General features: G+C 41.1%; 1 protein-coding gene across 6 annotated transcripts in view; it reads left to right on the top strand.

The window, feature by feature from the left end:
* ZNF608 (zinc finger protein 608) overlaps positions 1–4,931 on the top strand; it is a 116,100-nt gene extending 111,169 nt beyond the window's left edge. For 4 of the 6 annotated variants that reach the window (XM_069753712.1, XM_069753754.1, XM_069753721.1 and 1 more), the window contains one exon: positions 3,940–4,931. In XM_069753712.1, the coding sequence (XP_069609813.1) occupies positions 3,940–3,946 (7 nt within the window). In that variant the 3' untranslated portion in view covers positions 3,947–4,931. Of the gene's footprint in view, positions 1–3,077; positions 3,169–3,939 lie in introns of all 6 variants that reach the window. The other 2 variants (XR_011318530.1, XM_069753735.1) reach the window with 2 other exon arrangements.
* The last annotated feature ends 8,096 nt before the right edge of the window (positions 4,932–13,027 follow it).

Here is a 13,027-nt window from a genome sequence, read left to right as displayed (position 1 = left end):
ACACTCGCTTATTCATACTTATGCACTTACAGATTATGAGTGGTGGAACTTTTCAGTATTGGGAATTTGGCAGGTAAATTAATAAAAATCCAATTTCAGTGTGTCTGCGTATTCACTATCTTTTCAATGCCAATTCTAGGCAGACACCAAGGAAATGCTAATGAGCACATTATAATTTGATTTCTTTTTTATGAAAGATAATTTTTTTTCCTTTTTAGGAACGCCAATGTAAGCTTTATTCAGTAGCAGTGAGCTTTGTGAAGTGAAATCTAACCAGTTATCCCTGTCAAGGACATCTTTTTATCCTAGTCCAAAGCTTGCCTTATAATAAATTAAGGCCTTTCTAAAGTGCACCCCCTATATAATTTGAGTTTCCTTAGAAACTGAAAAAAGTTTTATAGCTGTAATTTGAGCTACTGTTAAAATAAATGCTTAAAAGTTCCCTATATATAGTTTGTACTCATTTGATGTAACGCATAGGTACTGTACATGATGTTGTTGATTTGTTCATTACAGTGTAATATAGGTTACCCGTAACTGTAATATTTGATCATTGTCTAGTCGTAAATGTGATTGGCACATATATTTTGCCTTAAAAAGACAAAAAGAACTGCGGATCAAACATTTATTAAAGTGATAAGTTTTAAAATAACAGAAAGAAAACTATTATAATGCACCATTTTAGATAGAACAGATCAGCCTTAAAAGGGTTTTTTCTTGAACAAAAGTTCATTTTAGTCAATAGATCTTGGAATAATAATACGATCCGCATTTGGATGTGTTTAAATAAAATGTTCCTGCTATGAGATAATCTTATGAATGTACCCCTGCTGTGTACTGTGTAATGGCCGTGTCTGACCGCGCAGGAACAAGGTCTGATCATACCACAGCTCCTGGGCAGGGGAGGAAGCAAAAGAGTATAGAGACAGGACAGCAGGGGATCACAGCTGATTCTTCATTTGAAGTAAAATATTGTTTAACAAGAAGCAGGGAAATGTTTTACCTCAAAGAAAGGAAGAGTTGTGATCCCGTGCTGCAACGTCTGTATAGTATTTTGCTGCCTCCCTTGCCCAGGAGCTGTGGTTTAATCAGACCATGTCCCTCTGTGGTCAGACACGGCCATTACACAGTACACAGCAGGGGCACATTTATAAGATCTCAGCACAGGAACATTTTATTTAAATACATCCAATTGTGGAACTTATTATTATTCCAAGATGTATTGATTACAAATAAGTTTTGTTTGTGGGAAAACTCCTTTAAGCAAACCATCCAGAATGTTACATCTGAAATTATGAAGACAGCTTTAGTTACAGAACTTAGATATATAAGTATTTTTTTTAAATCACTGCATAATTTACCATTTAGCTTACATTCTTTTGCTAGGCTTAGGGAGATAGGAGTTTTACACAAAGTTCTCACAATGGCCTAAAGCACCACCACAGCCTTTTTTTTCTGTGCCGGAGTGGCGCTACAATTCTAAGGTCCCTGACTTTAGTCATATACTTACCGCCGGCATCTTCACCTTCTATCAGTGGCTCCCCATTCCCACGACACCATCTTGTGACCGCTACTTCCGACTGGCCAGAATTCAGAGGTGCTGGTCACAAGTGTCACAAGTGCTCACGGCCAGTCTATGAGAGCCAGAATAAGACTTTCATAGACCTGTATTGAAAAGTAACCTACCACTCACTCTCTCTTTAACAGTTGAGAAATCTGGCAGGTCACAAACTGCGGTAGACCAATGGGGGTGATGGTGATAGAAGGTGAAGAAGGCATCTAATAAGTATAATACTAGTGGCAGGGAGTTTTGGTTAGAAGCACCACTCTAGCACTGAAAAAAAAAACAGCTAGATTGGTGCTTATGTTGTGCTAAATGTAGTACTTTGTATAATAATAATTGTAAAAATATTTAGTCATAGGGCTATTGTTCTTAGGTATGTAAAGTTTATTCCCATGTTGCATCTTTACTCCGTACCTCCTGCAGCGAAGATGCCGCAGGGACATCTGCAGTGGTATTTGCTATTTACTTTTGCAGATATTATTGCAGAGGGTGAAATATCCACCTACACTTGGAGAGTAAATTGATATTCTGCGGATCTCATATCCACAGCTCCTGTCAATTTTTTATCTAAATATAATTTGCAGTATGTGTAAGATTTCGTAAAATCTCACGCCCTTGGCTGGCGCTGTAAAATACTGCTGTTTTCTCACAAGTGAATTCACATTAGAAAATCCATTGTGTTTTTGCATATTGAGAACCTAACCTAACACTAAATATCCTAAAGGCCCCTTCACATTTAGCGACGCTGCAGCGATGCCGACAACGATCCGGATCGCTGCAGCGTCGCTGTTTGGTCGCTGGAGAGCTGTCACACAGACCGCTCTCCAGCGACCAACGATGCCGGTAACCAGGGTAAACATCGGGTAACTAAGCGCAGGGCCGCGCTTAGTAACCCGATGTTTACCCTGGTTACCATGCTAAAAGTAAAAAAAAACAAACACTAGATACTTACCTACAGCCGTCTGTCCTCCAGCGCTGCGCTCTGCTTCTCTGCTCTCCTCCTGTACTGTCTGGGAGCCGGAAAGCAGAGCGGTGACGTCACCGCTCTGCTTTCCGGCTTACAACCAGTACAGGAGGAGTGCAGAGCGCAGCGCTGGAGGACAGACAGCGGTAGGTAAGTATCTAGTGTTTGTTTTTTTTTACTTTTAGCATGGTAACCAGGGTAAACATCGGGTTACTAAGCGCGGCCCTGCGCTTAGTTACCCGATGTTTACCCTGGTTACCAGTGAAGACATCGCTGGATCGGTGTCACACACGCCGATCCAGCGATGTCTCCAGGGAGTCCAGCGATGAAATAAAGTTCTGGACTTTATTCAGCGACCAACGATCTCCCAGCAGGGGCCTGATCGTTGGTCGCTGTCACACATAACGATTTCATTAACGATATCGTTGCTACGTCACAAATAGCAACGATATCGTTAACAATATCGTTATGTGTGAAGGTACCTTAAGAATCATTTAATTCCTACAGAAGACTTGACTGTTTAAATAATGCTTGAACTATGTTTCCTAGGTAGTCAGTGATCGAGTCATTATCAGCAGGCATGAATGCTAAATAAAGTACGTAGTCCTGAAAAAGAGGATTTTTCTACTCCATTACCCCAGTAGGTCATGTTTTTAGTATTTTACATATAGTATAAATAGTTCATGAAACTGTTACCCACGTTTCCTTTATGGAATACTCACAATTCATGATCTGATAGTGGACTGGGGTCGTGAAACACTGTTTTAAATAGTATAGATTTCTTTTAAACTTGCTGTTTGGTTAATTAAAAAAAAATCTTCATAGTCCCTGTTAGGGATATAACTCATAATGATCCTCCAGACTGTATTTAATTTTATTCCCATTTTTTGAGCGAATATAAAAAAAATGTATGATTATAAGGAAATGTATGGTAAAATATTCTAGAAATGATTCAGATAGTTACCTAGGGTGCAGAAAAAGGATTCCATTGAAGTCTTCAAGCCATCAGTTACAGTATTTTACCTTCTTAAATGAGAAATGTTTCCACTTTATAACATTTTAGCTAAATGTCATGCTGAAACCACTCTCTGCTGTTTGATCTTGTACAGTCAAAGATTTTTGTCACGTAGATTTACAATGGCCAGTAGGTTATATTACACAGATTTGTATCTAAGATGGGAACTATTTCAACAATGAAACTTTATATGTCTGAAGTTATCACTAAGTAAAGGGCACCCAAGAGACGGCTGAGAAAGTCTTTTCAAACCTTTAGATACCTTATGTTTAATTAAATGTAAGGCAAAATAATGTGCTGTCAATGTGAATATTAAGATTCCTGATTATGTATTGTATTATACGCTTAATACATCTATTTTAAATGTATTTTTTTTTCTGTCTTTTTTTCTTTCAGGGAATGAATTCATTGAAAATGTACATTAGATCATGTGACTGGATCACATGGAAGAGCAATTTATTACAGACATCAGTTCCATGGTGTTTATATAAGAATGCCTAAGTGGCAGGCAAAAAAAATCATTACGTGTTTTGTTCATTTATTCTTTTTGTAAATTTCAGATTTTTCTTTTTATAACAGAGTAACATGTTCCTGTAATTAGACGCTCGTGGCTCACAGCATTGTTTTGTATATTAACATGCACACAAATATATATAAATATAAATATATATTCTTTACTTTTTTTTTTTGTATCGGTAACCAGGCTCGCAATTGTGTAGGGTCTGCTGCTAAACTGCACACCAACCAGTAAAATGTATTTGTCAAGTTGAATAGTGTTTACTACCAATGGCTGTTTGATTATTTTTCCCTAAAATGTAAATAATGTTATGTATCCATGTGCCTGAAACTTGCAGAAAACTAATCATATTGGCCGCAGGCTGTAAGAAACAGGCTGTAATGACGATACTTTGGTACAATGTAGATGTCTATTTGGTGGCTCCCTTTAAGATGCATCCATGTAAAATGTTACTGTAATAATTGTTTTATTGTAATTGTGTATTGTGAAAATATACATATGGAAGGCATGGGGTTGCCAGTACCACAGTTAAAGTAAATAATAGGGTTGTACATAATGTATAAAACAATATAAGTAAATAATGAACATCTGTGAATAATAAAAATGTCTCTTTTAATCTTGAATGACAAATAACCTGAAAACCTGCATACCACAAGACATCTGTGATTGTTCTATTACTTGAATAGTCCTGCAGTCTTTTTTAATGTTTACAATTATCCAGTTTTAGAAGAGAGAATATAATGCCATTGCCTGGTTACTTGTTTTATGCTGTAATCTAGTTTATTTTATGTAAAATGTATATTGAATGCTTTCTTTTTATACCTGCCTTAAATAATTTGGCAATCAGAATAAAAGAAGTTGTTTTTTTGTACCAGCTTGTCTATTGTGGTTGTGCTACTTTAAATTTTCAAATTTTGTAAAAGTTGGTTTCTTGGAAAATATTCTTGAAGAATGGGGTATGTCTACAGGTTGGGTTAGATCAATCTCTGAGTTGTTCATTCAGCTGACCATTCACTAAAGATTTTAGATGGGTATGTATTTTTATTAGCTTCATCGATGGTCTGTGATGATTGTCATAATGGGTAACCGATACCATAAGCTGTAACACTGAGATGGAGATTGGTTGATTTCTACCTTGTTCTATGTCCTACACTGGACACAAATGGGTGTGCATGCCTGTTTCATTACTCAGATCAAGATAATAAAATAAATAGCTTTCTTTGGACGTCAGGACACAAATCCACAAACAATAAAAACAGTTAAAAACAAATATACATCATGGCACTCAACCCGCACCCCTCAATATTAAACGGTGACAACCTGTCAGTTTTCATAACCGTGTGTTGAATCAACATTACAAAACCGGCAATTAATAATAAGCTATGACAGAATCACAAATCTTTAAATTACAATTGTTTGAAAGAATAATTCATGACTAATAATTCATAGCAACCGTGACTGAACATCAAACCTCACCTATTCATTTCCAGAATGTGACCCAGTCGTCCCCTACATTAATTGGTTAGATGTCAGTAAAATGAATTTAGAATTGCATGGTAGGGAGGTCACAAAACACACACAAAAAAAAGCCAGAAATGTCCATTTAAAGTGAGTGCTTTTCAATGCTTACAGGAGGAAAGGCCAAGGATATCAACAGGAATGAGCTAGTGAGCTGAAGAAAAAAGTCTATTGGCATATATACCTGAAGACACATGGGAAGCACCAAAGAACTGCCATGGTGGGCAATACCTAAAGAAAGAGGGGTGGGTGGGAGAGCCCACGCATATCGCTGTCTTAGGTCAGCTTCATCAGGGAAAAGAGTGCCCTGAGTGCTTTTCAATGCTTACAGGAGGAAAGGCCAAGGATATCAACAGGAATGAGCTAGTGAGCTGAAGAAAAAAGTCTATTGGCCTATATACCTGAAGACAAACGGGAAGCACCAAAGAACTGCCATGGTGGGCAGTACCTAGAGAAAAAGGGTGGGTGGGAGAGCCCATGCGTATCGCTATCTTAGACAGCTTCATCAGGGAAAAACGTGCCCTGGGATCCAAAATATAGCATATACAGTACAGACCACAAGTTTGGACACACCTTTTCATTTAAAGATTTTTCTGTATTTTCATGACTATGAAAATTGTAAATTCACACTGAAGGCATCAAAACTATGAATTAACACATGTGGAATTTTATACCTAACAAAAAAGTGTGAAACAACTGAAAATATGTTTTATATTCTAGGTTCTTCAAAGTAGCCACCTTTTGCTTTGATGACTGCTTTGCACACTCTTGGCATTCTCTTGATGAGCCTTCAAGAGGTAGTCACCGGAAATGGTCTTCCAACAATCTTGAAGGAGTTCCCAGAGATACTTAGCACTTGTAAGCCCCTTTGCCTTCACTCTGCGGTCCAGCTCACCCCAAACCATCTCGATTGGGTTCAGGTCTGGTGACTGTGGAGGTCATGTCATCTGGTGTAGCACCCCATCACTCCCATTCTTGGTCAAATAGCCCTTACACAGCCTTGAGGTGTGTTTGGGGTCATTGTCCTGTTGAAAAATAAATGATGGTCCAACTAAACACAAACCGGATGGAATAGCGTGCCGCTGCAAGATGCTGTAGTAGCCATGCTGTTCAGTATGCCTTCAATTTTGAATAAATCCCCAACAGTGTCACCATCACACCTGATTCTCCATGCTTCATGGTGGGAAACAGGCATGTAGAGTTCATCCGTTCACCTTTTCTGCGTCGCACAAAGAAACGGTGGTTGGAACCAAAGATCAAATTTGGACTCATAAGACCAATGTACAGATTTCCACTGGTCTAATGTCCTTTCCTTGTGTTCTTTAGCCTAAACAAGTCTCTTCTGCTTGTTGCCTGTCCTTAGCAGTGGTTTCCTAGCAGCTATTTTGCCTGCTGCACAAAGTCTCCTCTTAACAGTGGTTGTAGAGATGTATCTGCCGCTAGAACTCTGTGTGGCATTTTCCTGGTCTCTAATTTGAGCTGCTGTTAACTTGCGATTTCTGAGGCTGGTGACTCGGATATACTTATCCTCAGAAGCAGAGGTGACTCTTGGTCTTCCTTTCCTGGGGCTGTCCTCATGATGCTGTGAGTTTCTTTGTAGCACTTGATGGTTTTTGCAACTGCAATTGGGGACACTTTCAAAGTTTTCCCAATTTTTCGGACTGACTGACCTTCATTTCTTAAAGTAATCATGGCCACTCATTTTCCTTTACTTAGCTGCTTTTTTCTTGCCATAATACAAATTCTAACAGTCTATTCTATAGGACTATCAGCTGTGTATCTGCCAGACTTCTGCTCAACACAATTGATGGTCCCAACCCCATTTACAAAGCAAGAAATCCCACTTATTAAAACTGACAGGGAACACCTGTGAAGTGAAAACCATTTCCGGTGACTACCTCTTGAAGCTCATGAAGAGAATGCCAAGAGTGTGCAAATCAGTCATCAAAGCAAAAGGTGGCTACTTTGAAGAACCTAGAATATAAGACGTATTTTCAGTTGTTTCATACTTTTTTAAGTATATAATTCCACATGTGTTAATTCATAGTTTTGATGCCTTTAGTGTGAATTTACAATTTTCATAGTCATGAAAATACAGAAAAATCTTTAACCCCTTTCTGCCAGCTGATGGAATAGTATGTCAGCTGGCAGATCCCCTGCTTTGAGTTGGGCTCCGGCAGTGAGCCCACCTCAAAGCTGCGACATGTCAGCTGTTTTGTACAGCTGACATGTGCGTGCAATGAGCGCGAGCGGAATCGCGATCAGTCCGTGCCAACTAACTAGTTAAATGCCGCCGTCAAATGCTGACAGCGCATTTAACTAGCGCTCCTGGCCGCGCGACCGGAAATGCTCGCACCGTTGACCCCGTCACATGATCGGGGATCATCGGTGCATTGCCATAATAACCAGAGGTCTCCTTGAGACCTCTATGGTTTTTGATGGGCGATTGCTTTGAGCGCCACCCTGTGCTTCATCTCTATGTAGCAGAGCTAATCGTGTAGTGCATGCTTCTAGCCTCCTTTGGAGGCTATTGAAGCATGCCAAAATTAAAAAAAAAATGTTTAAAAATATAAAAAATAAAAAATATATAAAAGTTCAAATCACCCCCCTTTCGCCCCAATCAAAATAAAACAATACAAAAAAATCAAACCTACACATATTTGGTATTGCCGCGTTCAGAATCGCCCGATCTATCAAAAGCAAAACATTAACCTGATTGCTAAATGGCGTAGCGATAAAAAAATCAAAATGCCAAACAAACAAGATTCCGAACTGAGCGGCACCAAGTAACTAGTAATCTTCACAGGCTATAGAACATATGGGACCAGCTTTCCATCAGACTTAAAAACACAACAATTGATGCATCCATGGGCGGTGCTCTACATATAGCAGAACAATAGAGCTACACACTATCTAAGCATAAAAGATGTGGCACTCACCCCAAGATTTCTGAAAAATAATGTCCTTTAATTCGCTTTATGCGGCATTAGACATCTGTGGAGAGGCGGCAGGTAAAAGTGAGGGGTGCGGGGACAGAATGGACGACGGCCGTTTCGCACAAATGTGCTTCCACGGGTCCAGGTCTTTCATTATGGGCAATAATAAAAGACTAAATCCCTGCAGGGAAAAGTAAGTGTACATAGAAGCATGGAAAAAGCCCACAACTTGGGGGATACACTGCAGAAGAATATTATAAGTATCGATGCAGTAGTAAAGAGGAAGGAGAAATGAATCAATTGCATATGGACCAATTTTGCTGAAAAGGATAAAAATAATGAAAAATTTATGAGTATAATATATATATATATATATATATATATATAATAATAATAATATATTATATATATATATATATATTATTATAATATAATAATGTATATATAATATGTGCAAGGAAAATAGGAAAAATAATATTGGGAAAAAGTAATGAGAGAAAAAAAGGTCCAGATAATTATGAATCTGAAAAAGTATTATTTCTTTCACGAGACTATAGAGTAAGTAGTAATGGTGACTAGGGTTGAGCGACTTTTACTTTTTTAGGATCAAGTCGGGTTTCTCAAAAGTCGAGTCGAGTGAAATCGGCCGATTATCGCGAAAAGTCGGGGATCGACCAAAACACGAAACCCAATGCAAGTCAATGGGGGAGCATAGTCGGCAGAGAGTGGAGGCCAGGAAAACACCTACAGTGCCCATTTAAATGGCAAAAACATCCATTCTTGGTACTGAAGCTTGTCAATTTTAATTTACCTTATAATAATAGTTAGGCATTGGACATTGGGGGTCATTTGGCTAAAGTTGTGGGGAATATGGCTGGTTCAAGTATTTAGTGGGCCCAGGAAACGTGGACCACGTCACGGCAGTGGAGCAGGGAGAGGTAAGTATTTCAACGTTGCAAGTGCTGTGATCCTGATCAAGCGGGGGGCCCACTCGTTCACATTGGCACTGGCACAGGGCCCCTCAAAGTACGGCGATGTGTTTGCAAGGTGGGGGCGCCTCCCACCGGCAGTGACACTTTTGCGTACTATGAGGGGCCCTGTGCCAGTGACGTCGCCAACGAGTATTCCCCCCCAACTGATGAAGGAACCTGCACTTTCATCTGCACCTTCCTCTTTGTCCCCGTGTAAGGTGGTATAGTATGCGGGAAAGGGAACCTCACTTTCAGCAGGGTCAGAATCTGGCTGTGCAGCATGCAAGGGGAATGTAGCGGTCTGGGTCAATGTACCAGCAGAGTCATCTAGCACTGGCTGGGCAATGGGCAGGATGAGGAGGAAAAACAGATATAGGCCCAAATAATAAAGTGGGCTAAATGCATTTCAAAATTGGTAACAGGACTAACCAGGTGGCATTGCTTTGTTCAGTGGAGGACAACTGTAATGAGAGGCTGACACAGTGAGTAGGCCCAAATCAGTAAGTAGTCTAAATGCAGTTCAAAATTGGTAATAGTAGTAAACAGGCGGCACTGCTTTGTTCAGTGGAGAACAGCAAGGAGCGGCAGACACCGTTAGTAGGCCCCAACCAAACTAGTAGGCCAAATGCAGTGTTATATTAAAAACTACTTAATGAGAGTCTGAATATAGAAGCTCAGGAAAGGAAACCAGGAGAACACCTTGGAGCGGCAGACACCGTTAGTAGGCCCCAACCAAACTAGTAGGCCAAATGTAGTGTTATATTAAAAACTACTTAATGAGAGCCTGAAGATTGAAGCTCAGGAAACGAAACCAGGAGAAAACCTTGGAGCGGCAGACACCGTTAGTAGGCCCCAACCAAACTAGTAGGCCAAATGCAGTGTTATATTAAAAACTACTTAATGAGAACCTGAAGATTGAAGCTCAGGACAGTAAACCTGGAGAACACCTTGGAGCGGCAGACACCGTTAGTAGGCCCCAACCAAACTAGTAGGCCAAATGCAGTGTTATATTAAAAACTACTTAATGAGAGCCTGAAGATTGAAACTCAGGACAGTAAACCTGGAGAACACCTTGGAGCGGCAGACACCGTTAGTCGGCCCCAACCAAACTAGTAGGCCAAATGCAGTGTTATATTAAAAACTACTTAATGAGAGCCTGAAGATTGAAGCTCAGGACAGGAAACCAGGAGAAAACCTTGGAGCGGCAGACACCGTTAGTAGGCCCCAACCAAACTAGTAGGCCAAATGCAGTGTTATATTAAAAACTACTTAATGAGAGCCTGAAGATTGAAGCTCAGGACAGGAAACCTGGAGAACACCTTGGAGCGGCAGACACCGTTTGTAGAACCCAACTAAACTTGTAGCCCCAATGCAGTTTTCAAATTCCGATAGGCTGAAAACCTGACAATTGCAGCTCAGCTTTTTTAAGAGGAGGACAGCTGTATTGAGTGGCGCAGACACTGGTAGTAGGCCTTACACCACAAAGTTGGCTCAATGCAGTTTAAAAAAGGTTACAGGGGTACACAGGCAGCATTGGCATGGTCAGTGGAGGACAATTGGCAGAAGGGACCGCAGACAGACTTACTAGGCCTAAAATAAAAAAGTAGGCTCGATGCAGATCTAAATAGGTTCCAGGGGTACACAGGCAGCATTGGCATGGTCAGTGTAGGACAATTGGCAGGAGGGACCGCAGACAGACTTACTAGGCCTAAAATAAAAAAGTAGGCTCGATGCAGATCTAAATAGGTTCCAGGGGTACACAGGCAGCATTGGTGTGGTCAGCGGAGGACAATTGGAAGGAGTGTCTGACACAGGTAGTTGTCCAAAATAATAAGTAGATGTTAATGTCTGACAAAAAACAAATTAACAAATAAACAGGTGGCATACCTAAGTACAGGGGTGGGCTCCTCTGCTGACTTGCAGACAGTGGTATTTGGTGCAAAGTATTAACTGGTGTAAATGTAGGACAGGGCCCCTGAATATTTTTTCTAGCATCATATATGTCAAGAAATTGGTATTGACAGTGCCATTGAAGGATTTAACCGCATAGACTAAACAGTGGTGGAGCAGTGAGCGATAATTTTGCAAGTGGTAAAGCACTGTTTGAGCTTGGGGGGGAAACTCTCTCGTGGCCGGCGGTATCGGGCCAAGGCCCCTCATGTTACAACAGTGTGTCTGACGTTGTGTGCGCACCACCACCACCAGAGACACTTCATTGCACTATGAGGGACCCTGTGCCAGTGCCGTCGCCCAAAAGTGGGCACACCCACCTCTTCAGACAAATGGCACTCTCACGGGCGCTTGCGCCAAGTGGTGACCACGGCCCCGTGGGGGGAGTCAGCCCATTTAGGGAGGTGTAAAAATGTCATATGCTGGACATACAGCAGCTGCAAATGGAGAAATTGGAACACTCAGTAAGACCAGTCCAAAAGCAAGCTAGGTGTCAGCCGGGAAAGGTGGGGCAAAATAATTAGAAATCCATGATTGGTTCATTTTAATGAAGGTTAGATCATCAACATTTTGGGTAGCCAGACGACTCCTTCTTTCGGTCAGTATTGAACCAGCAGCACTGAATACTCTTTCTGATAGCACACTAGCTGCTGGGCAAGCAAGCTCCTGCAATGCATATTCTGCCAATTCAGGCCAGGTGTCTATTTTGGATGCCCAGTAATCAAATGGGAATGACGGGTGAGGGAGAACATTGATAAGGGGTGAAAAATAGTTCGTAACCATACTGGACTAATGTTGTCTCCTGTTACTTTAAATTGATGCTGCAGTACCTGTACTGTCTGTGGTCATTGCAAAATCACTCCACAACCTGGTCAGAAAACCCCTCTGTCCAACGCCACTTCTGATTTGTGCACCTCTAACACCTCTGCCATGTTGCCCCCTGCAGCTTGTGTGAGAACCATCAGCGCCACTGTGTGCTGGGAATGCCTGAACCAAACGGTCTACAAGAGTTGCTTGTTTGGTAGCCAATATTTGCTCAAGGTTCTCATGTGGCATGATATTTTGCAATTTCCCTTTTGTAGCGTGGATCCAGGAGGCAGGCCAACCAGTAATCGTCATCGGTCATCATTTTTATAATGCGTGGGTCCCTTTTTAGGATGCGCAAGGCATAATCCGATATGTGGGCTAATGTTTCCAGGTGTCAATTCACTGCTTGTGCTGGGTTGAGGAGCACTTTCTTGCAAATCAACGTCACTTGTCTCCCTCAAAAACCCTGAACATGACCTTGCAACACCACCAGTTTCTATTGCCCCCTGAGAAGCTTCCTCATCCAAAAAATATTCATCCCCATCATCCTCCTCATCCTCCTCCTCTTTGCCCGCCACCTCATCCAGTAGACTTCCCTGACCAGACAATGGCTGACTGTCATCAAGGCTTCCCTCGTCCTTCGCTGCAGACGCCTGCTCCTTTATCTGCATCAAACTTTGCATCAGCAGACGCATTAGGGGGATGCTCATGCTTATGATGGCGTCATCTGCACTAACCAGGCGTGTGCATTTCTCAAAACAATAAAGGACTTGACACAGGTCTTG

Source organism: Ranitomeya imitator, chromosome 1 (assembly GCF_032444005.1).
Source record: "Ranitomeya imitator isolate aRanImi1 chromosome 1, aRanImi1.pri, whole genome shotgun sequence".
Lineage (NCBI taxonomy): Eukaryota > Metazoa > Chordata > Amphibia > Anura > Dendrobatidae > Ranitomeya > Ranitomeya imitator.
This window is presented reverse-complemented; position numbering and strand designations above follow the sequence as displayed.